A 24,700-nucleotide genomic window follows, 5' to 3' on the forward strand; every position below is an offset into this window, starting at 1 on the left:
CCCTTCCATTAATACATTTACATGTAAAAACAGGCTTTCAGCTGCACAAATCTTCATAGATATATATTCATATATGGTGTTCTGAAGAAATTCCCCTATTTGCAGGCCATTAGCAGACATGCACTTTTAAAATTTTTTAATGTTGCACTCACTCTAGAGTGAATGCTTCAACTGGTCAAACTTACAAAATTATTTTAGTATCTTCCCTTATACAAATTCAATAAATTCTAAAGAAAGCAGCCTTGAGCTGCTTAGATCACTCAATAGAAAAGGCCAAAACTGCATTTCAGACATTTAATAATTATAATAAAGACTTCCAAATTAACTGCAATTTTTGATAACCAATTCCATTACCTTAGAAAGCGTATAAAGTTGAATCCCTGTAAGCTAACACAGGAACGAGATGGAAGAGTTACTGCACATGCATTTTGAGAAAATAAAAGAAATTGTCATATCTGAAGATACAATGCATACGTTCAATCTGAAATATGTCTATGTAAACTGTGGCATATACATTTTTTTAAATTATTTTTAAAAAAGTACCTTCATTATTTACTCAAACACCTACTTTTTAAAAAAATATGTAACTTTCCCCAATTTTTAAAATAAAATGCCACACTATATTGTCAATAACTCCTGCACACTCTGTTTTTAAAAGCTAGGCTTGGTGATATGCATACAAACTTTCCTATAAAATCACTATCCAAAGGAAAGGATTCCTGTCATGCTAATAGGCAACAGATAAAGCAGTTTTATTGCTTTTTCCAAGGAAGAGAGTAAGAAAAACAAGAAAAAGCCTACTTCAGTACATCATACACACAGCTTTAAAACACTGTTGCCATTACCTAAACTTACAGAGGTCAGCCAATACACTAGGTTATATAAGAGAATGATAAATTTAAGCTTCCATTCCAGTGGCTTGCAGAAATGTTTATAAAACATTTCACTGATCCAGTGTTGAGTATGCTGACACAGTCAAATGTCACAAGTAATAGCAATGGTGACATTCAAAAAAAAAAAAAAAAAAAAAAAGCTATGTACATATAACAGAGCGTTTCCATTTTTGAACATTTGGGGAATATCCTTTTTTTGGATAGTAACTCAGCCTTTGTATACTATAGGCCACTTATGACCTGAACCTATTTAGCTGGTTAAGTTAGCACTAATCACTAGTAATTACATGGCAGGATACCTGCTGAGGTAATAGAGAAATCCACAAGTAGCATACTGTACACTTCTCATTCCTATTTCAAAAGCAAATTGCCTTTTACTTCTTTGGATTAACTTAAACTTCAGGGTCATTTACAACAAAAATTAAGACACAAATGGTCTTTTTGCAGAAATGCCTTAAATGAGAACATACAGTTACATCATATGCCAGACTACCTTCTTGCTATCATGTTAAAACACTACAACCAAGCAGATAAAGCAGCTGGCAAGGACAGTGCACCCACCACATCTTTTATCTGCAATAAATTATGGAAATTATGCTAATTCCCAGAGTAACACTGTCACTTGCACATATTGCACTCACATCATCTGGCATAAAAAAGATGCTCAGAGTAACAATGGCCTATTAATACAAAACTCACTAATTTGCTCTTGAACAAGTTACATACAATGTGGCACCAAAACATTGCTTTGACTGAGCAAACCCTGATCAGTTATGTGATGACCATTTATTGACCATAGGATCAGGAAATGTACTAGCAGAGCTTATCTATACTTTTGAGTATTTATGAATGGAACGTAGCTAATTTCAAAACAACCTTGTTTGGAGTTCGGAATGTTATGTTCCTTCATTTAAAATAAATGCTTAAAGTTTCTTGCACACAGGTCAAAATTCCACGTAACATACTGAAGACTAATGAGCTCAATGGAAGGACCGGTTCTAGAAGTTCACTGGATTATGTGCAAGAGAATTGTGTCAACTTTCATCAAGGTTGAAGCTTAGCATCACATGTGGTTTTGCAGGACTTTTGCAAGATTACAAAGTTTGTTTCACCCTCAATGAGAAGGCCGAAGAATTATCGAAGAGGCTATCTTAAAAACATTTAAACAACTGGTCTGGGGTCTGGTACTTGGGAAAAAAAGTATGCTACCAGCCTTGCAGCAGCCAGGGTGCACATGCTTCCCCTGAACAACAGTTTTGTGCTGTGGTCCTTCTCCCACTCTGTGACCGAGTCTAGGATGCCATCACGCTTGTCCTATGCTTCAGTTCAGGCAGTAGGTATCTGCAGTCGATAACTGGTGCCTCTCAAAGTGAACAGTTAAGAAGTTGACGCCTGAAGGTACTGAACCTGGAGTGCATAAGCACCATAAAAATAGTAACCCCAATTGAAGAAAATTCACAAGTATCTTATTTTAATTTTAATAATATTCTTTTCCAAAATGAAAATGAGAAACTAGAAATGCGTAAGTAGGCAATACACAGAGCCATTAAATGATCCCTTGTTACGATTAGTGTCCTATTCACACATCCTTTTCTATGGGCTATATGTTAATATAATACATGTTTAGTAGGATAACTTCCTTTTGAACCCAACTGGTAAGAACTAAACTGAAGCTGACACTATAACAATGTCTTAGAAATTTAAAAAAAAAGTTTGCCTCAACTGTATTGTTTGTTTTATTTAAAGAAGTGAGATTGAAGTTTCAAATACCTTCAGTCCCCTTATTTATTGTAAGAGAGGTAAAGTCACAATGTACATCTACTTTGTTGCTATAAAAAGAAATCAGTCTCAAGTGGTTTGCATAAACATTGCTGAGAGCATATCTCAATTTGACACATTGTGCTAAAAATACTGATCTTTACCATTACTATAGTAAAGTACAGACAATGAACAGTCACAGGAATTGCCCATGCTTCATACAAAATCTTAATGGCAAATTTAGTCTACCAGCTTGACCTCATTTGATTACACTTTTTTTTTTTTTTTTTTTTTGCTTTTAACAAGATCTATATGATGGCCAGAAATTACATTTTAGTTCTAGTATTGATTTCCGTCAGTAAAGAAGGAAATAACTGTTCGAAGTGTAATTACTTTGTGATGACCTCATTTCCAACCAGAAATGCTAGATTGAACAGAGCATGCAGTGGGAAGGCACAGCAGAGATGCCTGCCACAGGGTTTAGAGGAATAGGGAAATTGACCTGTTTTCAGTATTTGACCAGAAACCACTCAACGCCAAATCCTGGCCTGTGCAAGTGCTTTTTTCCATAGAAGGACAAGTTACTCAATCTCAGCAGGTTTATTCCAATCTTTCTAGACATTTTGCTCACAAGTTGTTTCTGAAGAAAGTTCTGAGTAGTTCTCTAATAAAAAGATAGAACCTCAAAATTAATGCAATGTTAGAAATAGCATATATTACAAATCTTTTCTTGATAGGAACAATAAGAATACGTATTAGCTTAAAAACAGTTCAGCAAATGTTGCTGATCTGCAAGAAATCTCAGTTCACTATTTACAAATAAGACAAAGTGAATACAGGAATTTTTACACATTTGGTAGTTACTAGGTTATTGTTTGCCAAGTGGTCTATTAGAAACTGATATTTAGGAAGACTGGAAAAACACCCCAACCAGTTACTCATTCCCTCTTCGAGTACAGAAAATTCGGTAACAAATACTGAAGATAATAACATTCTGCCTCATTAGGGAGATCAGGGACAGATGATATAACATGTGGACTTGTGCCACAAATGCTATTAAAACATTCCGTGTACAGGATTTGTAATAAATACACCTAGGCCTACTGAAAAGCAATTGTTGCAACAGCCAGTTTAGTCTTGCACCTGTCAAGAACTCACACTCCTGCACTTGCCAATTCAGAACAGTTTAATGATTTTTTTTTCTTTTACTATACATAAAATGTAGTAAAGAAAGTCAAATTTAGGTAACTGGATCAACACAGAAGATCAGTTATTCACAATACCACTTAAATGAGATGATAAAAGCAATGACCCAACACACACTTAGGTTCACACAAAGAGGGGATTTCAGGAACGTTGCTTACAGTTTACACTGTAGTTCAGCATGAAAATAAGATACAGTAACTGTATTGGTCCAGTCCTGCAGATCATTTTACTAAGCAGTCTCATCTGTACATGGAAAATCTCTTTATCAAATCTGCTTCTCTTCAACATTCATTCACCTCTATCTGCGACCAGGATGAGCATGTCCCCTCCATCAGGAAAAAAAGGGAAACTGAAAATAATCAAGGAAAAAAAAAAAACAAAAAACAAACAAACAAAAAAAAAACACCAAAAATTCACGATACAGTTTTTCCCCTTTTGATGCCTTTCTGTACAAGTTTTTTTTTTTTTTTTTTTTTTTTTTTTTTGTAGTCTAATACTGTTTAAAAAGCTACCAGCTTCTTCAAGATGGCCACTGTAGGCATGGTAATATTCCAGGAACACTTAAGTAACAGTTTTTACAATAAATTTGAGGTCCATATAATTAGATTACTTTATATGCACTGGTCTCTCATCTGATTTTAGGCGTTTTCTACGTGGTTGTATAAAATCTTCATCGGAGTCCTCAGTTATTTCACCATCATCCTCTTCCTGCTCAAATTCAGGCAAAGGCTGGAAGGTCCTGTCTGGGTAGATCTCTGTAAGTTTATCTTCAAAGTATAATGCAACTGCCTTCCCTGCCTGTGCTACTTCTGAATCAGCCTGTAAATAAAAGAAGACAGGAATATTCACCTGTTGGAAATGCACATCCCTTCACCAAGTGTGCATGGTCTGAAACGCTTACCTTCAAATTAATCTCTTGTGTTTCTGCATAAACTTGAACAACTTTCATCATCTAAAAAGGATACCAGAGTCAAAAAAAATGAAATTATAATCCTTTCTAAAGTTATGAGATTGCATAGGCTTGGATGACTAAAGTCAGCCATAACAAGAAAACAGTTTGTTATGGACTACACCACTTTAGTTCTCAAACTTAGTTGAAGCAGGTTTAAAACAGTCTTAAGAGGGCGACATGAGGTAATATACCTTTGACAAAACACATAACTTCTGTACAAATAAGTGGCTCCCAGTCATTTTAAAAGTTGCACTCTACTCATGACTGTTTTCTTCATTATAAAGTTAAGTTGCCCATACATTATTGTGGAAAAACCTCACTTCAGTTTTATCATTTAAGTGTTCCATGAGACTACCTTCCTGGGGGGCATACCCCACTTTGATTTCTATTTTTTAAGTGAATATGGCTTAGAGGCACTAGACCTGATATTGTTATGAGAGGTCAAGGTGACTCATCTTTTGCCATCAGCCAGCATTTCAAACAGCAAGACAAGTCTGAAACACCTTTTTTAAACACACCCATCAGTCCTTGCTCCCTTGTTTTACTCTTGTCCCTAAGAGCTGCAGCATGTTTTCCTCTACAGTAGATGCTTCATTAATTCCCTTGATTGAGAAGTTCACATAATTGCAACTTCTTCCACAGTGCTCAATAACCTCCACCTAATATATAGAGACATAAGGGAGTCGGGGTGTCAAAGTCCCAAACACTTGTGAGCAATTACAGCGTACAGCATCACAGTTCTAAGAAGTATTTAACCTCAGTCTTTACTAGTGTACTCATGAAGCAGTTGAGATTTTAAATGTATACGTGCGTACCTCAATTTACCTCTTCACAGAGCCAGAAACATAGCCCAAATATTGCAGAACTCAGGTAACATTTTACAGAAAAATACTGCCCCTGCCATTCCTTATAATGTATTCTCCGCAGGGCTTTTTGTGGTCTTACTTTAAGGCATCTCAGAAATGCCTATCTTACCTCAGTGACTACTCTGTTTCAGCACAACACCATAAATATTTTTGATATTCAGTATATTTTTCCTTTCTTCCACCTAGTAATAACACCTACATAGTGCACCTCTACAATTCACATTCCACATGTAAGGTCCAAATATTTCTATATCAGACAGGTTCATTGCAAAATAAGCCAACTTTTCACATGCATCAGAAATATGACTCCATACAGAAGTTATCTACTGAAAATTAATTTTTATGAGAGCCCAACTACCCATGAGCTAAAGCACTAAGCTTAACACTAGGAATAATTAAAAAATGCTTTTCAGGATTCAGCCTACATAAGGCATTAGAACCAGTAGAATATTTATCAAAAAAAAGTCAGTTTTCCTCAGTAAGAGAAGCTTCCTTAATAAATAAGATCTACTGCATTTCATGAGTTTAAGAACAATAATCTGTATAGCTTGAGACAGTTTTAAGGATACAATCTCCCCATCTAGCTGAAAAGGAAAGCTAGTTCTGTGACTACATTGTATTATATTTTTTAAGTGTCTCATTCAGCATCTGCTCCGTAAGCAGAAATTTTCAACTGGAAGTAGAGCTTCTACTTGGAGAAACTGCAGAACTGCACTGAAATAAATCTTAATCTAAAGAAAAAAATGTATACAGATTGGAAGTTAACATACTTCATTAAACCTTTCACAGTTCTTGAAGATCAACCGGACATCTGCCACAAAATCCTCAGGAGTCTGGTAATGTTGGGAATGCTTCTTTTGCAGTTTCTTTTTAACTGTAGATAAATCCATTGGTTTCTTTATAATTTTATAGTAGTTTGGTATCTGTAAAAAACAAACAACGACTTGTCACTAAAATGACTACACAGTTCAGAGAAGCAATTAATTTCTTTACTTCTCAAAATATCAACCAGCTAGTATTTTCATGCACAGTATGCACATTCAGTAAGTGGGAACAATTTCCTTTCCTCGTACTTTTTAAGAACTTCCTCCCAGATTTCACTGTCATAGCATAACTATGCTTTTCAGTACACTTATTTCTGTTACAGCTGAAAACAGAAGAGTCAAAAGTTTCTTTCATCCTTTCATTTAAAAGACTGTAAAAAAAAAAAAAAAAGACTTATCCTAAAGCCTCTTGTGACATTTTAAATTTCATTGGTATCCTGACTCATCCTCTTTCAATTCAATAACTGCTAATTGAAAGTAGTTTTCAATATATAGGCTTAAGACTGAGACTAGAACCTCTGCATGATCAGCTTCTGTGTATTTCAGCATCATGAAATTCTGAATGACTGTCAGGACTTTTAGACTGATCGAGGGGACCTGCTTCACGTAAAAGCAGCCAGTTCCTTCCCAAACTAAATTCTAGCATTTATAGAGATGTTATACAAAAAAGAAATCACAAACTATTTTTCAGCAGACTCACCGAGGCTGGGACTGGCTCTTGAAATTCAATGCTCAGCTCATGACAATACAGGTAAAGCAGAAGACGTTCACATTTCTTACAAAGAAATAAACAGCTTCATGTTAACATCCTTAATTTATCTTCAGCTCATAGGTCTATATTTCCATATTATAAATGCTTTTGTACTTTGTACTAGAAAATTTCAATAGCCTTCACAAGTTTTTATAAATATGTGAAAGTCCTTAGGAGGTCATTGAGGGGTGGGGCACAAAGGAGTGGAACAACACCTTACTGTTCACATAGCAGAAATATATTCCCTTTTTGCTTTCTTCTTCCAGACAGACAAAAGTCTAGGGCTAAAAAAACATGTGGAGGCACACTAATAAACAGACAAATTTTTATTTTTTATTTTTTTAAAAAAAGAACCACCCACAATTGTATTTATCCAAGCATAACTGCAAGTTACAGGAAGGGACTAAGTTGCAGACTTATTATTTTCTCCACAAGATAAAATTTAATAATTTGAAACCAACTACAGTGTTTCTATGAATTCCCTGTTCAAATATTTTTCTTTCCGCTGTTTAGAATTCCTTTGGATTAATTTGATTTGATAATACTCTTAACACTTTATGCACAGGCTGATTGATAGATCTAAAAATAATTCTGTCAAGGTCATTATGCCTTACACAAGTACATACCTCTCACAGTATAAATATAACACATCAAACTTACATGGCTATTTTTATGGAGGCTGTATCGATGTTAAATGCAAAGTCTACTTAAGAACATCAGAGAGATTAATGCACAATAATGGATACATTTAAATACAGAATGTATGTTTACATACAAGCTTTAGCAGTTCCAATATAATGGAGCACTTCCACACAGCCACCGAGGCCTAAACACGTGGCCACAGCAAGACGCTCTCATTACCCTTTTTTTTTTCCTCTAAACCCACAGCTCTAATTAATTTGCTGCAGCCAAAGCAAAAAACATCATCAAGAAACAGTGGGGGACTGCTAGTGTCAGAATGCACTTACATACCCTTTGGTCCACAGGACTCAGGCCTTGTGCTGTTTTCCCTTTCTTGCTGTGTTGTGAATTGTCACAATCATATTCTACTTCTGGTTTGCTTAGATCTCTGCAGAATGTACATATCCACTCTCCACTAAACAACAAAACAAAACAAAACAAAACAAACAAACAAAAAAACCAGCATTACTCCAGGCATCCAGGGACAAGGTCTCATCAGTGCCAATTACAAAGACTTTTGTATTAGCTCTTACAAATTCACATTGTACAATATCAAAGACTTGGATATATATAAAGATAAGGGTTAACCCACAGTGCTCAAGGTAAATCTAACAGCCATGGCCATTTTTCCTGCCCTTGTATTCCTCTCCCAAATATGCTCAGATACTTAACAATATCTTCCTCACCATAACTTTAAAATTAACTTTACATAAAAGAACACTTTGAGAGATTGTGTGTTTATCAAACAAACATTAATCAGTCACATGCAAAACAATCCGGGCATGTCTTTAAAATGCAAGATTTTTTACTGACAAAAAATCTTGCAGAATTAGCAGATCTTGAAGAGTACCAGAACATCAGTACCAAAACATTAGTTTTGGTACTGTGTTGAAATCTACCATTTGAATGAGACCACAGAGCTGTTCTCAGGAACCATTACACTGTTTCTGGTACCTTGGAAAACTGAGGAGTGTTGGTACATGACAAGTTAGATGAAACACTTTGGGGCACTTTTCACAACATAATAGATCCCCTCCATTTTGGCATACTGCACACCAGTCTTCATTTGGATCATCATCTTTATTATTGCCTTCTCCTCCAATTCTAGCTGATCGATGCATTAGAGTCCGCACTGGGGATTTTCCATTTAGAAGGCTATGTCCAGACTGCTTGCAGCTTTCACTTAAATCTCCTGGCTCAGTTTTCACATGGTTTTCTAGACTTCCTAATGCTTCCAATTCACTCTCCAGATGCAAGTTAGTGGATAGTGGTGGTGTCAAGCTGCTCTCAGGACTGCTAAGCTGAAATGAAAATAGCACATGAAAATCTAAGAGTCAGTTTAACAAGGGAATATTTCCTCTTATATTGCAAGCTAAACATCATTCACCATTTAAAAGTACTATATGCATTTCCCAAAATAAGTGGCAAATCATCCTGAAGAACAGAGCTGCATACAGTATTGAAAACTAATTTTTCATAAGTCCATCCTTTCAAGGACAAGACTCATTCCTACTAAAATATGGCATAATAAACTTTCAATCCTAACATACCAATAAATTGTTAAAAATATATACCCTCCACTTTCATTAGGAAAAATCCTCAAATCCTTCACCCTGCTGCCACTACACAATACTTTTAACAGGAAGTGTAGCTGGGAAACACTGAAATATTCATTTGCATAAATGTTTTATTTATTTTGACATAAGAACTCTTGACTGATTGGAAGACATCTTAATATAATTACATACATACGAATGCCCAGGAACTCCTACTAACAATGGGTTACTTGCTGATTTTGTTAAAGATTAAAAAGCAGCAAACACCATACACACTTGCTGGGGGTATTTCATTTTAATAGCTAAAGATAAATCTTACGTGGCACTCTATCCCATGTCTGGCAGTGCATGGTATCTGTGGATAAAATAAAGTCATAAACAAATGCCAAACCTATTAAGTCCTAACTTTTCTACTGAAGTACTTTCAATGAGAACTACCTACCAAACTACATAAAGCTTGGAAGGACTGGTTCTTTTGCATCCACATCACTAGGTCCGGTCCTGTCCAAATCATCTGCCATTATTTAATATTTATCTGTTCAACGTAAGCCAGCAAGCAATTATGCAAGTCCTGATGCCAGCTTATTGGTACTTATGTCAAAAACATAATAAAGAGCCCTAGCAGCGCTACAAAAAAAGCTCACCGCTTGAGCTGGCCCACACTTAAAGTTCAGACATACTGCCAGAGAGCAAAATACCTCTCAGTCATCTGGGCTGTTAACAGACTATGATGCTTAAGAGTAAAATTGCTTCATGATTTCAGAATTCTACATGCTTGGTAGGAATACCAAGCTTGGTAGGAATACCATAAAATAACGTTTCAAAAACTAACTTTACCATGCAAGCACTCCTTCTGCCATCCTCCGTTTTCTCCTGTTTCACTGTGCCTGAGAAACTGCATATCTCTTCCTCTGTCCCTGGTTCTTGCTTGACTTTCACTTGGTCAGACTTGAAGTTAACACTAGTTTTCTCAGCTGTTCTGCCCGAGGAGCCACAGCTAGAAAGCACATAAATAAGAGGAAAATTCATTATAAAAAAGACGTTAAGTTAACATTTCTTAAAAGATTTCAAAGGCAAAGCATGTCACAACTTTTACAAGAGTAAAAGCTCATGTTATGAGATAACAGAGAATTGTATTAAAGGAAAAAAAAAAAAAAAAAAAAAGACTTCCCATAAGCATTCTTCAATTAATGGATCACAAATCCCTATTTGACTTCTTGCCGATTCTTTTTTTTTTTTTTTTTTTTATTCTTCATGTCTGATTTTTCAACCTCACATCACAGACATTACAAACTCACCTTCCTCTGCTACCTGTGCTGGAGGTACTAGGTGGCCTCACAGGAGTGTGGGAGTTGGATAAGCCTGAAAAGAAAAAACGTAGAAGTTGACATGGTACAAACTTACATTCTGCAATAAAAAAATAACTGTTATTCATTAATGCCAGAAGTGTTGCTGGAATAGTTCACACAAGTCAGCTTCCTTCTCAGTCATTTGATTAAAATAAAGGTCTAGCACACTGCATTAAATATAAACATAGACAACACGTTGTTAATGTTCCCCTAATTATTTCACCTATTCCAAGCAGTGCTACAGGCCACAGATCATTACGTTCTCAAAATTTATCCATTGACACCCACCAATAAAATCAAGAAATGCAGACAATCTGTTTTGCATGCAGGTGTTAAGAAATACAAGTTTCACTGCTGTGACCAATCATTCATAAAATCTGCCAATAATCTTGAAGAGGGAAAATTATGGGAAACATGCCTATCAAATGACTGAAAGCAGCTTCTTAACTCATGGGAACAGACATTTGCAATGTTTCCATAACTCAGCATTATGTATTGGTGACTTAATTTGTTCATGTGCATAACAAGAGCTCTGTTCTCAATTGAGCTGTACTTAGAATGACGTTGTTTAGATGACTGTTGAGTATAGGTACTTCTGTGACTAATAAAGCTATTTGCTGATATTCAGCAAACTTATTTAAATGGTCTGAACAGTCATCACCTGGGGGCAATAACTGAACTGCACCCATAATATCCATAAGAGAACTACATGCACAAAACATGGATTGCAGTAATGTAAGACAAAAAATATAGCACAGATGGATCAGTCTGTACACATACCTGGAATACTGCCTTCATATGCTGGCAGTTTGTTACTATAAAGATATTTCTGAAGGAGCATAAAATTTAAGTTTCCAGGACTTATTTCTGAGCAAAATAATTTTTAAACTAACAAAATATCACTTTCTTTGTGGCATGAAGTAGTAGGTTATTTTCATATTTATTTTCTTAAATTCTGGAAATATCCATAGCTTTCTAGAATCACTAGTAATACCTATCACATTTACCTGATGACCCTGGAGATAGAGCTGAAGGCCCTGGGGAGGGATTCATTGTACTTGTAGGTTGCGGGGGTAGGTGGCTGCCTGTGATATATCTACTTAAAAGGTTATCCAAACTACTTGAACCAGCATCTTCAAGCTAGAAAACAAAAAGAAGAGTCTGAATCAGAGAAGCCTAATTAAAGTTTGTTAATAGTTTCACATCTTTACACTGTGATCATTATCTTCAACAGATTTATTCAATATCTCCTCAAGGACTCAGGGCATCAACAGACATTTTTTATCAGTTCCATACAGAGATCAGTCTTTCAAAAATAGAAACCCCTAGTCAGAAGCTTAATGTAAGATTTTGAAAAGCTCCTGATTATCTGAATTATTCCAGTATGGTCATAGGCTACACTTACTTTGGGCCGTTCCAGACTTGTTTGGTTCCCAGATGTTCAGTGCATTAGTCATACAAACTAATAGATTACTAATTTTCTAAGGGTTATTCCATAATTAAGATATTAAGGGAAACCATGAACTTGTTTTTCTTCCTTAGCATGATGTGAAATCTTTCACCACCATTCACTGTTTACATCAATTTTAGTATCTACTGGAAACAAGGAAACAGGTACCCTGTTACTTTGACTACGTAAAAACACCAGCTAGATGACAGCATAATTCTGAATAATGTCTCCATATGAATTGGTCATAACCAATTGTGTTATAACCATAACCAGTTATAGTTGTGTTTTGTTCTAATGACTAAAGAGAGCTTCAGCACTATAAATCACATTGAGAGATGTGATCCTTTCTGTTTGCTCTTCTCACATTAGCAAATTACCTGCAGCTTCATCAAAAAAAGAATAACCCTTGAACACAACTCTTTTAGATTAAGAGTTACAAAGTTGTTATCGGTATTACAGAAGACCAGCTGCTTTGATAAAATTTTAGTTTTGTTTCTAAGGTGATTGTGTCCCATAATGTGATCAAGCATCCTGTGTTTTATGTGGGAACGACAGTATTGGAACTTGGAATTTCAATATAAACATCACATTCTCAAAATTAAGCCATCTTCCTCTCACCTGGCCTACAAAACACTCCTGCAGAAAACTTACTACTTTAACTTTCTATGACTCCACCTGTACATTACATTACGCTTCTGACCTCTCTGAATTAACTTGACTTAATCAACATCTACCTCACTTTGTGTGCAGTACTACCCAGTATCTCTCTGTGAAAAGAGTGTGAGGCACACTGCACTTCCAAGTCAGTGAGTAGCAATCTACTGTGCAGATAAAGTGAAAACTACAGAGGCAGCAGCTGTCACACACTGAATTTCCAGGCAGACACTACAACCACAGTTCAAGATCAATCACTGAGGCCAGTCTGCTCCACAGCATCTTCTAGGATACAAACTTAATGCCAATGTTGGCCTCCTAAAAATACAAGGAAATAATTACAGCCACCCTACTGGGGTACAGGGGAAACGTGAAGAGAAAGCAGAGGAGTAGGACACCTATTTACAGTACTTCCTGCATTTGATTGTATCATTTAGGAACTCTCCACATCACAAGGCAGCGACAGGCAACTTTAATACTGAATAAATCACCATTCAGGGCATTAAACATACATAACTATTCAACTATTCTAGTGGTATCTTCCCATATGACAGACCTGTGGAAGAAAGGAAGTGAACACAGTACTTGGAACTGACTAATCTAAGTAACAATTTTACTGTAAAATAGTCATTAAATACTACCCCCATCACAGGCCGAGCAGGTCAGCCCTACATAATTAAGATAGCTGCATGCCCATGGCCAGGGCTGGAGATTTTAATCATTCTTCTGCTCTATATGATAAATAACTAAACATTTCCACAAATACTGATAACCAAATAAAAAAAGATGCAGAAAGCAAGGCAGGTCATTGCTTCACACATAGCCTAATTGCCTGGTCTTTTCCACTGACCTGGATGGGTGGGATATCTGGCAGGGAAGGTAAATTCTCCGGATTTGTTACAGAAGGAATGAGTTCAATTGCTGTAACAGACGGACTTGTTGGACCACGGTTTGCGCTTGCCATTGTTGCAGTAGTGGGACTAGTTGGATTAATAGTGGTGTTGTGCACAGAAACAACTGGAAAAGGCCCCGCATGTCCAGGGTTAGAATGCTGTAGGAAAAGAGAAGAGACCACCACTGCATTAGAGACAAATTGCATAGCCGTTCTGCAAGTAAAATTGCAACATGTACATTATATGATAGTCCTCAACAAAAATGACGGGTAGGGGAGGGATATAAATTCACATTCTATCAACATAACCCAATAGCACTGAATGCAAAGCAACTGCTGTATATATTTACTTGGAAAGAAAGAAAAAAAAAAAAACTTTATATGGCTAGATATTTAAATACACAGTACAGATTTTTCCTGTTCTTATATCAAATTATTTACATGTAGAGTTATATTTTCTTAAAGCAATGACTTCATCCAAAGACAGCTTTAGAGTCCATATGTCTGTGTACATAAGAGTATATGCTCCAAGTATTAAAAAGTCGTTTTGGTTTTCCAGTCGTGTTAACATTGGCAATAATTTTTGCTTTTAATGATATGCAGAGCTTGGTATCGTGCTTCAGGTTTGAATTTAAAAACACTTTAGATTTTGGTTTCATTAAAAAACTCTAAATTACATCACGCTCAATTTCACTATTGCTGACTATTCTTTAAGAAACCCAGAAACCCAATGCCACTGAAAAGTGAAAAATGGAAATGATTTGTTTCCCAGAACTAAAATGGGATACATTTTAGTAACAGAAAGAAAATTCATGTAATTTTTCACATTTAAGTTTTCTTACTTTCAGTAGCAAAAATGTCACAGTACAGTATGCAACATGACAAAGCATATAAATGTGTATAATGTGAGTTGTGTTACAGATAAACACATTTAAAGCTGGAGGTATCATCTATTGTAATGAAAGTTTGGCACAATGGCACAAATGAAGCGTGTACACAGGATATACTTGTCTTTGAAGGTGAGGTTGCATCATGGAGTATTGTGGTCCATTGTGGCGTGGTATTCCTGGTATACGAGCAGCATTCTGAGCCATTCTCATCTGATGTGCTTGGAAAGCCCCACAGTTCATGTTACCCCTCTGCATGGTCTGCATGCTGATCAACCTGGGAGGCTGCAAGGGTTTTTGTTTTTTAAAATTTTTGCTTTTAACATGGAAAAAAGAAGCCAATCTCTTTCCACAGAAGTAGGTTTACTAGTTACATAACACCAAGAAAAGCCAATAGCTCTCATATTTAAAGCATGTCAAATTTCAAAAGATTTTCATGTTTATAAACTGATTTGTTTCGAAAGGGCAGTTTTAAGTCTTGGTATTATGGTCTAACGTGAAATAACAGCATACAAGAAACTTGCCTGCTGCTGTAAGATTTGAGGACCTGTCTGTCTGGGAACTGACCCAGATGGCTGTCCCATCCTCATCTGCTGCAGTTGCTGATGTTTTTGTGCATACACCTGTTGCTGCATATGCTGAAGTCGAAGCTGTGCTAGATTGATTTGTCCTGGAGTTTTGCTGACATGGTTTGTTCCTGGAGGAGCTTGTCCAACCACTACATTGGGAGTGTAACTAGGAGTTGGTTTATTTTCAATAACAAGGTTACCTAAGGAATAAAACAAAAAAGAAATAGTGAACAGTTCAATCTCCATTATCATCCAAAGGTCAATAAATGCAGAATATTCACATGTTTCTAACTGATTTTTCGACAGCTGCAGTAACAAGGCAGTTTACGTTTGAAATTTTCTTATTAAGTCTCCATAACCACACATGAGAGAGAAGCAAAAAGAAAACCCAGAGAACAAGTTACAGAACTAAAAATAGGACATATGGGGAAAGACTGAAAGAACTGTAACTGCAAAGCTTCATAAACAGACATGAACGTTCTTTATGTTCACCACAATCACACAAGAGACAATCTTAAAAAAAAAAAAAAAAAAAAAACACACTGAGCATGAAGTTTCTATAAGTAAGGAAGCAAAGACTGGGAAAAGATATCAAGGGAGAAGAGAGTGTTCCATCACTGCATGACTCTAAGAAGAGGATATACTACCAGCATAACACAAAATACTGCTAAAACTGGGTACTGCCTTGATACAATTGGATGGACCATATTGCCTCTACATATCTCCAGTCCCAGGGTTAAAAGGCAAGGGTGAAATTATGATTTTGGACTTTGAACATACTCATTGGAATCTGCATGTAGCTTTTTAAGAAGGTAGATAGTTTTCTATATTACTTCCTATATAGCTTTTTTCCTGCCTGGTTTCTAGCCAAACATTTGATGCTTTGTTCTTGAAAGTGCTGCTTTTTCCTTCTTGATTAATCTCCAAGACTAACAGCACTCAAAAATTGCTTAAGGAACTGGCCACAAAGGAATAGCATCAATTTTAAAACATTATTGACATGATGAAAAGGTCCTTCTCAACTAAGGACAGGAACAGCAAATCTGGCTAGTGGACTTAGAGCAAGAAGTAAATACACACAAAAGCATCAGGAAAGTATCAAAAAGCTGATATTTTAATCAAATTTTCTACTAGAATTTTCAGGAACAGAAAACAGATGCTAAGAAATACTTCTGTCTCACTGTACTCTCCCCACTCTAGCTCACCTCTTCTTTCATTCAAAACTTGTTCTCTGAAAAGTACAAATAATAGTGGGATTCATATGAAAAAAAACAAACTGTGATATTAAATTGCTGCAGGATAAGTGGATAATAAAGAGGCTAACATATTAAGTACCTTACATTGTCGCAAGAGCCCATCTATTAATGCATCTAACAACAGTCAGGTATGTGCAGTAATCATAACTGCATGTCCAGTGATCCCAGCTGTCACTAAGCGCTCGTGATAAACAACCCCTCCAAGCTCCTACCTCTCATCAAAAATATTACACATTCCCAAGGTAGTTAATGCTTTAAGGAAAAGAAGGAATAAACAGGTATACTGAGAAAAACTACCAAATATACAAAAAGTTACAGCTATGGTGCTGTAACTTACTGCTGTGGGAACTGCAAGAAACAGCACTGCACGCACACAAGAACAGAAGCCATTAATCATTTTAAAGCTTTCTCTTTTTCTTTACCTTTATAATTGTGTCAGATATCTTAGAACACAAAACTAATTAAACATTGCTTCTGAATTTGCTTACCCTTCCAGCAATAACATGGACTGGCTTGGTACTCAAGACTATCAACTGTCCTTCTGATTATGTTTGTTCGCACAACTTCCAACGCATTTGGACATATCCCACATGCAGATAAATATGAAGCTCGCATTGGCAAAACTGATTCTATTTACTTGCTAAAAAAAACTCATTCCAAAAACTGAAGCACTATTTAGCACAAGCATAATACACTGTAACCATTAGAACAACCTTAAAAGAGGTTGGGAAAAGGCAATCTCTAGAACCACTCCTATTGGGAACTAAAAATGCTGTAGAAAAAGTTTTGGTAAAAGGAGAGAGCAAGACAAGGAGGGTAAATCAGGACTATATGGATAACTATATGGATAATGTCAAGAGAGTTTTGCTCTTCTGCATTAAGAGATGCATTGCACTCCAACTCACTCATATTTGATGAGCACCTCTAACTCAATCTAGTTTTTCAAGTAACAGAGTAAACATTAAGAATTTTCTCACCTAAATTGACGACATTCTTTGCCCAGAATGTAGGGTCACAATGGAACCGTATTGCTCCATTGGCAGCTGGGACAGGATCGCAACGTGCCTTTAAAATATGACGTAACTGGAATGTTATCTAATGGAAAGGAAAAACAAGACTGTTGATGACAACAAAATAAAGAATGAGAATGTTAAGTGTGCACTTGCCCAGCAAGTTTAGACTTCTCAGTCACCAACAAGGACCATCAGTCATGTGTTTTGTTAGTAGCCTAGAACACACACTCAGTTCACCAGGAAAACCATAAACCCTACAACTTTTTTTTTTTTTTTTTTTTTTTTTTTTACTGAATCCAAAGGATTATGAAAGTACTTTTACATAGTTCCTGCAATGGCTCAAGTGAAACACTGAGGTGCCTTTACAGAGCTTTACTTCACTCCTACAATAAAACTGTTATGTCCTTAATTTACAAATGAAACAGGTTGTACAAGTTGGGAAATATATTCCATTGTTATGGAGGTGTTCTTTTTGTTTTAAAATTATGTTCAAACAAGTCATTTTCTCTTCCTTGGATATAATCTAGTGAAGCTATATGATACTTCTTTTGAGTAAACATCCTCTGTACTGTACAAGTTAAAGGATGTTTCCTTACCAGTCGTTTACTGTACAGTAAAGCAGTACTGCTGCCACTTGCAATAGCCCAATTAGTAAAGTTCATCACATGCTTCACTTGTCGCGAAAGACCGGTGATGTCATTCTGTTGTTGTATTAACTTCATTTGTCTCTCCTTTGTTACATTCTATGAAGAAATAAAAACTTTATTACGATGAAGAGTCCAGATTAAGAGGAAAATATAAACCACTATCACAGTTCTCCCAGCATAGCAGAAAAATGTCACAAAAAAATAAGCTTATACTAAAGTTTACATTCAGAGTGGCTAAAACCATCAGGTAATAATTCTCTATTATTCCAATCTATCATTCTTCCTATAGGTATCAAAGTGCAGGGAAAGGAGTGGGCTCGAATAAGAACCTCTGCTTTATCCCAAGAAATTTTCATCTAATAAAATGAGATCAGTTCCCTCTTTCTCATATTGCCAGGACCATAGCAGCATGACAGAGAATTGGGGAGTGACCCAGACTAGGACCCAGCGAAAGTGCCAGCTCAGTACTGGGTGGTGCCCTGGCATTCCTGCAATTGCCACCACAAGAGCTGCAGAAAGAGTAAGCAACAGAGGTGGCCAGGCACTCTGAACAGCAGCCCCCTTGTCCCAACCAGGAAAATGCCATTTAATATCTCTTCAACACAGAAGATAAACTCAGCAGCCTCACTTCTGAGAAGTACTCAACCTTCGATAATCTGCCAGCTGAAAATCTCATGGAAAAAGTCTGGATGGCAGTACCAAATCTTCAGATTTAACAGTACATGATCAAGCAGCTATTACAACCTCACAAAAAAAGAAAGTTCCCAAAGGGATTTTTCTAGGCTGTAACAAATATTAGGAAATCAAGAAAAGCAAAAATTCTCACATAATTACTTGTGTAACTTTAAATTATTTGCTTCACTCCTTATCAAATACTCTTTTATTCCAGGAAAACTCAATTTCATTGCCAAATAACAGTTCCTTAACCAAAATAAATCTATTCTCATTAATTTGATCTTAGATTTTTTCAGTCACATCATGGCAGACAAGCATTATGCTATAAACTAAATACTTACAATGTACATCCTCAATTCAAAATTCATAGAAATGTAATCATGAGTTATATTTTCATAGATTTGAATATAAATCAGATAATACCATTATTTGTTCAAAATATGCTAGCTGGGAATTTCACTTCCATTCAACTTCAATTCACTTCCAAAAACACACCATTTACAAGCAGTATTAGTATTGTAAAACATGCAGTCACAACAGTTTTCAAATATGGAATGAGAGTTCTCAACGGAGGATTGGAAACAATACTTTTATTATAAACTGTACCTCAAGGTGCTGTAAGAGAGATTTTCCCTTTTTATTGATTTCATTGATGAGTGTGAATATGGCCACTTTGATTTCCTGTTCTACTCGTTTGTTAGTTTCATTTACTTCTTTTATCCTAAAAAAGAAAAATGCATTGTCAGGCATCGTCAGGCACTTTATACTATGCCACCTACTACTAACCACCACAGGCATCTTCCCACCCTTGAAGCATAAAGGAGAAATTTCAGTATGAAAAAGTTCTAGTAAGTGCAAAATCAACAGCCTAATTTCCATCATAGAAATACTTCTTTATCAACTGTTTCAGAAGACATTTAAAATGTCAGTTTTGGTGAAAAAAAATAAACAGTGAGATGAATACGGTATCTCAACTACCAACTTGCATTCTACTTGTAAGGACTTTTCCACTGTTTCAGTTTATATATTTATACACACACGGATATACACAAAGATCATGTGCATGCCTACAAATATATATCTATCTCCATATTGTACGGGTCTCACTATGAAGAATTTATGTATGATGTATGATGTCTTAAAGTGTTATGCTACTTTTCATTCACCAGAAAGGAAGATAACCCCAAATTTAAGAAGGACCCCTCAACCTCTCCCCCAGAAAGCTTATAAACAAAAATATTACATACTTGTAATCAATACAAAATAAGGATAAAAACTAGTGATTTGCCTGAAGTTGGTCTACATTCTTCCCGTCTGCTTTACTACTATTGCCTTCCAGTTTTTATACCTTACACCTCTTCATCATTTCCATCAGTGTACTTCAACCTCAGCATTAGTGTCTTCACTATTCTCAAATCCTTCAAACTCAAACAAATCATCTTGAGCTCTTCTGTCCATAGAATTTGAAATACAGCATTTCTTAAACCCCACCACAATCTTGGGATTTAATCCTATACTGCCTTAATCTAACAACAACACAGTGTTGCACCAGGATACTTTACTTTGTAGGAGTCAGAGGCCAGTGTGATTTTAGAGATTTCAATTGTCTTTTTTGAAGGGGCTTCTTTGCTACTACATAAAACATCTGAAATTGTGATTCCATTGATCCTGATATGACCACAAAACCAACGTTTTTTTCTCTCACAATGACCTTTGTTGTTGGTGTCAAACACCCTTTTAAAAACCTTGGACAAATGTGCTTTTTTGTGACAGCACAATTTAGTTTCCTATTACAAAAACATTTCACCAACCCTTCATTCAGTCAGCAGTTTTCCATCCTTGCTAACAATTATTCCAGCAGGCAGACTATTCCTTCAACACTGTTTTACATTTCTAGATCACATACATGGCAATTTCATGCCATCTGCTAAGACTGCCAACATTATTGTGATACACTTTATTTTTCATTCCCCAGTGTTTTTAAGATGATGATTGTGCCCTGCACTTTAGCAATGTAACTGAACAACATTTCGAAGAAAACTAGTATCTCGCCTGCACTACCCACTTGGCTCAACAGATAATCATAACCTTTAGAGAATCCAATCACAATTTCTGCAGAAATTCACTGAATTTTCAGTGAAGCCAGAAAATCTTTGCCATAGGCAGAAAACATTACAATGTATTATTCTCAAGCACCACCTGTTATTAACCTTGAATTCTTATCACAGAATTCTTCATGTTTATTGAGCTTTCAGTTTAATTTTCTTCCCATTTAACTGGGTTTGTGTCTTCTTCAAGCATGCACAAATTCTACAACTTGTCCTCCCTCTTCACAACTGTGTTGCCTTTCGGGTCCATTTAAAGACCTCCATGCTGAATCAGCACACAGAAGTTCCCATTTTGATTACTTTCATCTTCATACATATACCTCTATCACGTTGTATGTCATCCTTGCCTCACAATTCCCTTTTGTTTTTAAATGTACATGCTATAACTAAGAGTTAAAATTTTGCACCAGAACATCGTGTACCTTTGGTACACTTTCTTCCACACTTGCACTTCTCTCTCCAGATAATCTGTCATTTTGCAAATGTTCTTAAAGTTGTGGAAGGCTCACAAAACTGCCAAGAATGACAGTGGAATTCCATAACCTCCTGCACACCGCACCACAAATGCGTGAAAAACTTGCAGTAATCACACCCTCTCTCTCTCTCCATATTCAAACTTGAGGATACTTAGAGCATACCTTTGCTCTTTCATCAGCAAGGCGGCTCCCACAACACATATCCATATTAATGCAAAAAAGACAAACTTGAATTTAAGCTAATCCCAGAATTTTTAAGTTAAACTAAAGGAAAAGCTTGTCTTCTTTTCAGATAAATATACTAAGTTTTTCTTGCATAACAATAATAAAAAGGTAAATTTCCTATTCAACTTCAAAAAAATTTGTTACACAGTTAAGTAACAGCACAGAGCTTTTCATATACAACAAAAATATTTGAAGAAGGATTTCTTTACCTCTGTGGTCAATGTTTCTGTCACCTAGAGCTGACCTTAGCAGAAACCATAAGAGGGGTTTGGCTTGCCTTCTCCTCCTCCCCCCAAGAACTGTAGCGTGTCACATCTTTGGTTCTACTCAAAGTTACTATAAAAGACACTATCTTTGACATGTTTCATGTAATAACTTCATACAGAAACACAGCACTTCAGAGAAGAAAACTTTCCAAACATATTCAAGTTCAATACAATTAAAGATACTGAATCAACTAAAAATTAAGTTTTCTTCTAGTCCCCTTATTCATCTTACTGCGATTCATTAAGCTGGCAATGTAATAGTTACAGTTAATCATTTTGGGTTATTTACCTGTTCTGAACTTGGGTAGCTGCAAAATTTACGTAATTCTTCTTCTCAAGAAGTTTGGCCAACAGATTCTCGATTGCACCCTTCTGGTTCTGGAAAGCTTCTTCTAGAAACTGATACCTTTTTTCAACATGCAAAAGAAGATCTCAGTTACCAAGGAGCAATGTGCTGAAGATAAGGATTCCCAATTTAGATGTAAAGCTATTAGCTCCCATGGAAATTTGAAAAAATTACTGAAATTAGAAAAAAGGCAAATTATATCTATCCAGATCAATTTGCAAAATGTTTCAGTACTGATAAAATCTTCTGTAAATGTCCAGAAGACTGAATCTCTATGGGTCATTTCTTAATTTCATCTACACATGGATGCAAACACTGCATCATTTCCACAAGATATCAAGCTATGGAAGACCAGCTAAGAGAGGTATCAGAAACTTTAGAGCCTAACAAATGATTTTGTTAACAGTAGATGAGGAACATACAGTAATAGCTTTTAAGTTATATTCTTTCATTAAACAGACAAAAAAATAAGCATACATTTATACAAAAAAAATCCTATCCCAAGAAAAGTTTTTCACTTGAGATTATACTGCTCAAATTTGACTAACGTAGTTTAATTTGAAAAAAAAAATCCTATTAAAATATATATATATATATATATATATATATATATATATATTTAAAGGTACTTCCAAGTGAGGTAGTACCTTCTATTACTTCACCTTAATAGAGTGCAAGTAGCTACATCAGAAGAAAATCATGAAAACATGTTTTCCTAACATATTACACATCACAAGGTGAATTAACAATGCAACAGAAACAAAATGGCTATGTTGAAAAATGACAGGGGGAATTAAGCAGCTCCAAGGGTTTCGTTCTTTCTTCACTATAGTAAATCGCAACATTTAAATGGGCAGAAAACTATTGCAACAACTATTGAAATTAAAGTTGCAACTTTTTTTAAAATCAGAATTTATTAATAAGTAGTATCAAAATCTAGAACATTACAATCTAATATAACGGGAAAAGCCTGAATATATGATGAAATATTTATTAACCCTGTTTCTCAGTTCCAAACAGCTCACAGTTATGGTAACAGAGCCTTTAGCAGAGGGAACGCTCTTTAGAAAAGACGCAGCTGTGCTCCTGTTCATTTCATTTGTAGCAGCAATGGACAGGGTTAAACAATGAGTTTACATTCCTTAGTTTCAATGTTAGAAGGTTACTTCTAAGCTTCCAAAATATGCAGACTGAAGACTACCTACACTAGAGATGAATCCCACTCCATTAAGCCGCTGAAAGCATGTCAGCTTTCTGCAGAATCACCAGCAATTCTTTTGCTTGAAAGTCTGATCACTGTGCCATTTTGCTACTGGAACAGTGATTCAACGTCCTCATTTGTTGCAAACGACTACAATGTCAAGTAAATAGGAGATTAAAATCAATCCTTGTTTCCACTTGGCATGGTTTTCCCTAAGTGATTTGGTGAGCTTCATAAAAAGCAGTTTTACTTCAAGATAGAAGCAGTCACCCTAATTATCTGCAATTCAGATAACAGTTTTTAAAAGAATATTATTCTACAACAAAGCATGTTAACAGCAAAGCATTATCTTATTGAAAGAATGAATAGGTAGAACAATTAAAATCCATTTATGGATTATTAATCAGTTAGCATCAAGCATAAGGTAGAGTTGCAAAGAAAGTAGAAGATGTTAGTTATTAACATATTCTAGGAGACCACACTTTCTAGACAAGAGTGCCTTCAGAATATTTATGAAGCCTCTGAAAGAACATAGTAGGAATATTTGAGGTTAATATTCTAAATTGTACTAATTTTAAAGGTGAAAGTTCTTCATTAGGCTGCTCTAGCAATCTATGAGATGAATCACTACTCCAGTAAAAAAATGCTAAATTCTGTATTGCATCGTAATGTCAAGCACCTTTAGAGAAGCGTTATTTGTAGAGCAACTAGATAAAGCAGTGCTGCAAGTTGCTGACATGTATTTTCTCCTCTGGTTCTCTATTATAACACTACAAAGTGCTTTTTCAAACATATGAGCAACTATAGTACAGAGTTGCTAAAGAGAATGCAATTTTAATGCATCATAAGAGAGGTTCAAACTTTTTTCTAGCAGCAAGAAAAAAGCAAGCTCCTGAGACAAAACCCATACTTTCTTTTCAGTTGGAATGAGGCAACTTTAAGTCAATTAAAGCCATTTTTCTTCAATTCTTCCCCCTCTGTATTAGAAAAATACATTAATCTATGCTGCAAAATGTATACCTTCCCTTTACAAAATTCACTCTAAATTGAAAGACTACCACATAATAAAATACAGCCTTTCAAGAAATTACTGCATCTGTGACTCACTGTATCATTTTTGCTTCTTTATAGCACCAGGTACTCAGGGCTCTAACACCTATTTAAGTGTTTTATTTGTGTCCTGAATATATTGACTGGTA

The 24,700-nt window shown here is 35.7% G+C and overlaps 1 protein-coding gene across 1 annotated transcript in view; it reads right to left on the reverse strand.

The window, feature by feature from the left end:
* Window positions 1-3,569: 3,569 nt before the first annotated feature.
* Window positions 3,570-24,700, reverse strand: part of TRIM33 (tripartite motif containing 33) — a gene marked incomplete at its 5' end in the record, with an annotated part of 37,141 nt that continues 16,010 nt past the window's right edge. Inside the window, 16 exons of the mRNA XM_035347395.1 lie at window positions 3,570-4,676; window positions 4,759-4,809; window positions 6,446-6,598; window positions 7,200-7,274; window positions 8,223-8,346; window positions 8,886-9,232; window positions 10,325-10,484; window positions 10,786-10,849; window positions 11,844-11,976; window positions 13,791-13,991; window positions 14,840-15,004; window positions 15,244-15,488; window positions 17,522-17,639; window positions 18,154-18,300; window positions 19,486-19,600; window positions 22,244-22,360. Coding sequence (XP_035203286.1) covers window positions 4,464-4,676; window positions 4,759-4,809; window positions 6,446-6,598; window positions 7,200-7,274; window positions 8,223-8,346; window positions 8,886-9,232; window positions 10,325-10,484; window positions 10,786-10,849; window positions 11,844-11,976; window positions 13,791-13,991; window positions 14,840-15,004; window positions 15,244-15,488; window positions 17,522-17,639; window positions 18,154-18,300; window positions 19,486-19,600; window positions 22,244-22,360 — 2,428 coding nt within the window. The remainder of the gene's footprint in view (window positions 4,677-4,758; window positions 4,810-6,445; window positions 6,599-7,199; window positions 7,275-8,222; window positions 8,347-8,885; window positions 9,233-10,324; window positions 10,485-10,785; window positions 10,850-11,843; window positions 11,977-13,790; window positions 13,992-14,839; window positions 15,005-15,243; window positions 15,489-17,521; window positions 17,640-18,153; window positions 18,301-19,485; window positions 19,601-22,243; window positions 22,361-24,700) is intronic.

Source organism: Oxyura jamaicensis, chromosome 26 (genome assembly GCF_011077185.1).
Source record: "Oxyura jamaicensis isolate SHBP4307 breed ruddy duck chromosome 26, BPBGC_Ojam_1.0, whole genome shotgun sequence".
Taxonomy (NCBI): domain Eukaryota; kingdom Metazoa; phylum Chordata; class Aves; order Anseriformes; family Anatidae; genus Oxyura; species Oxyura jamaicensis.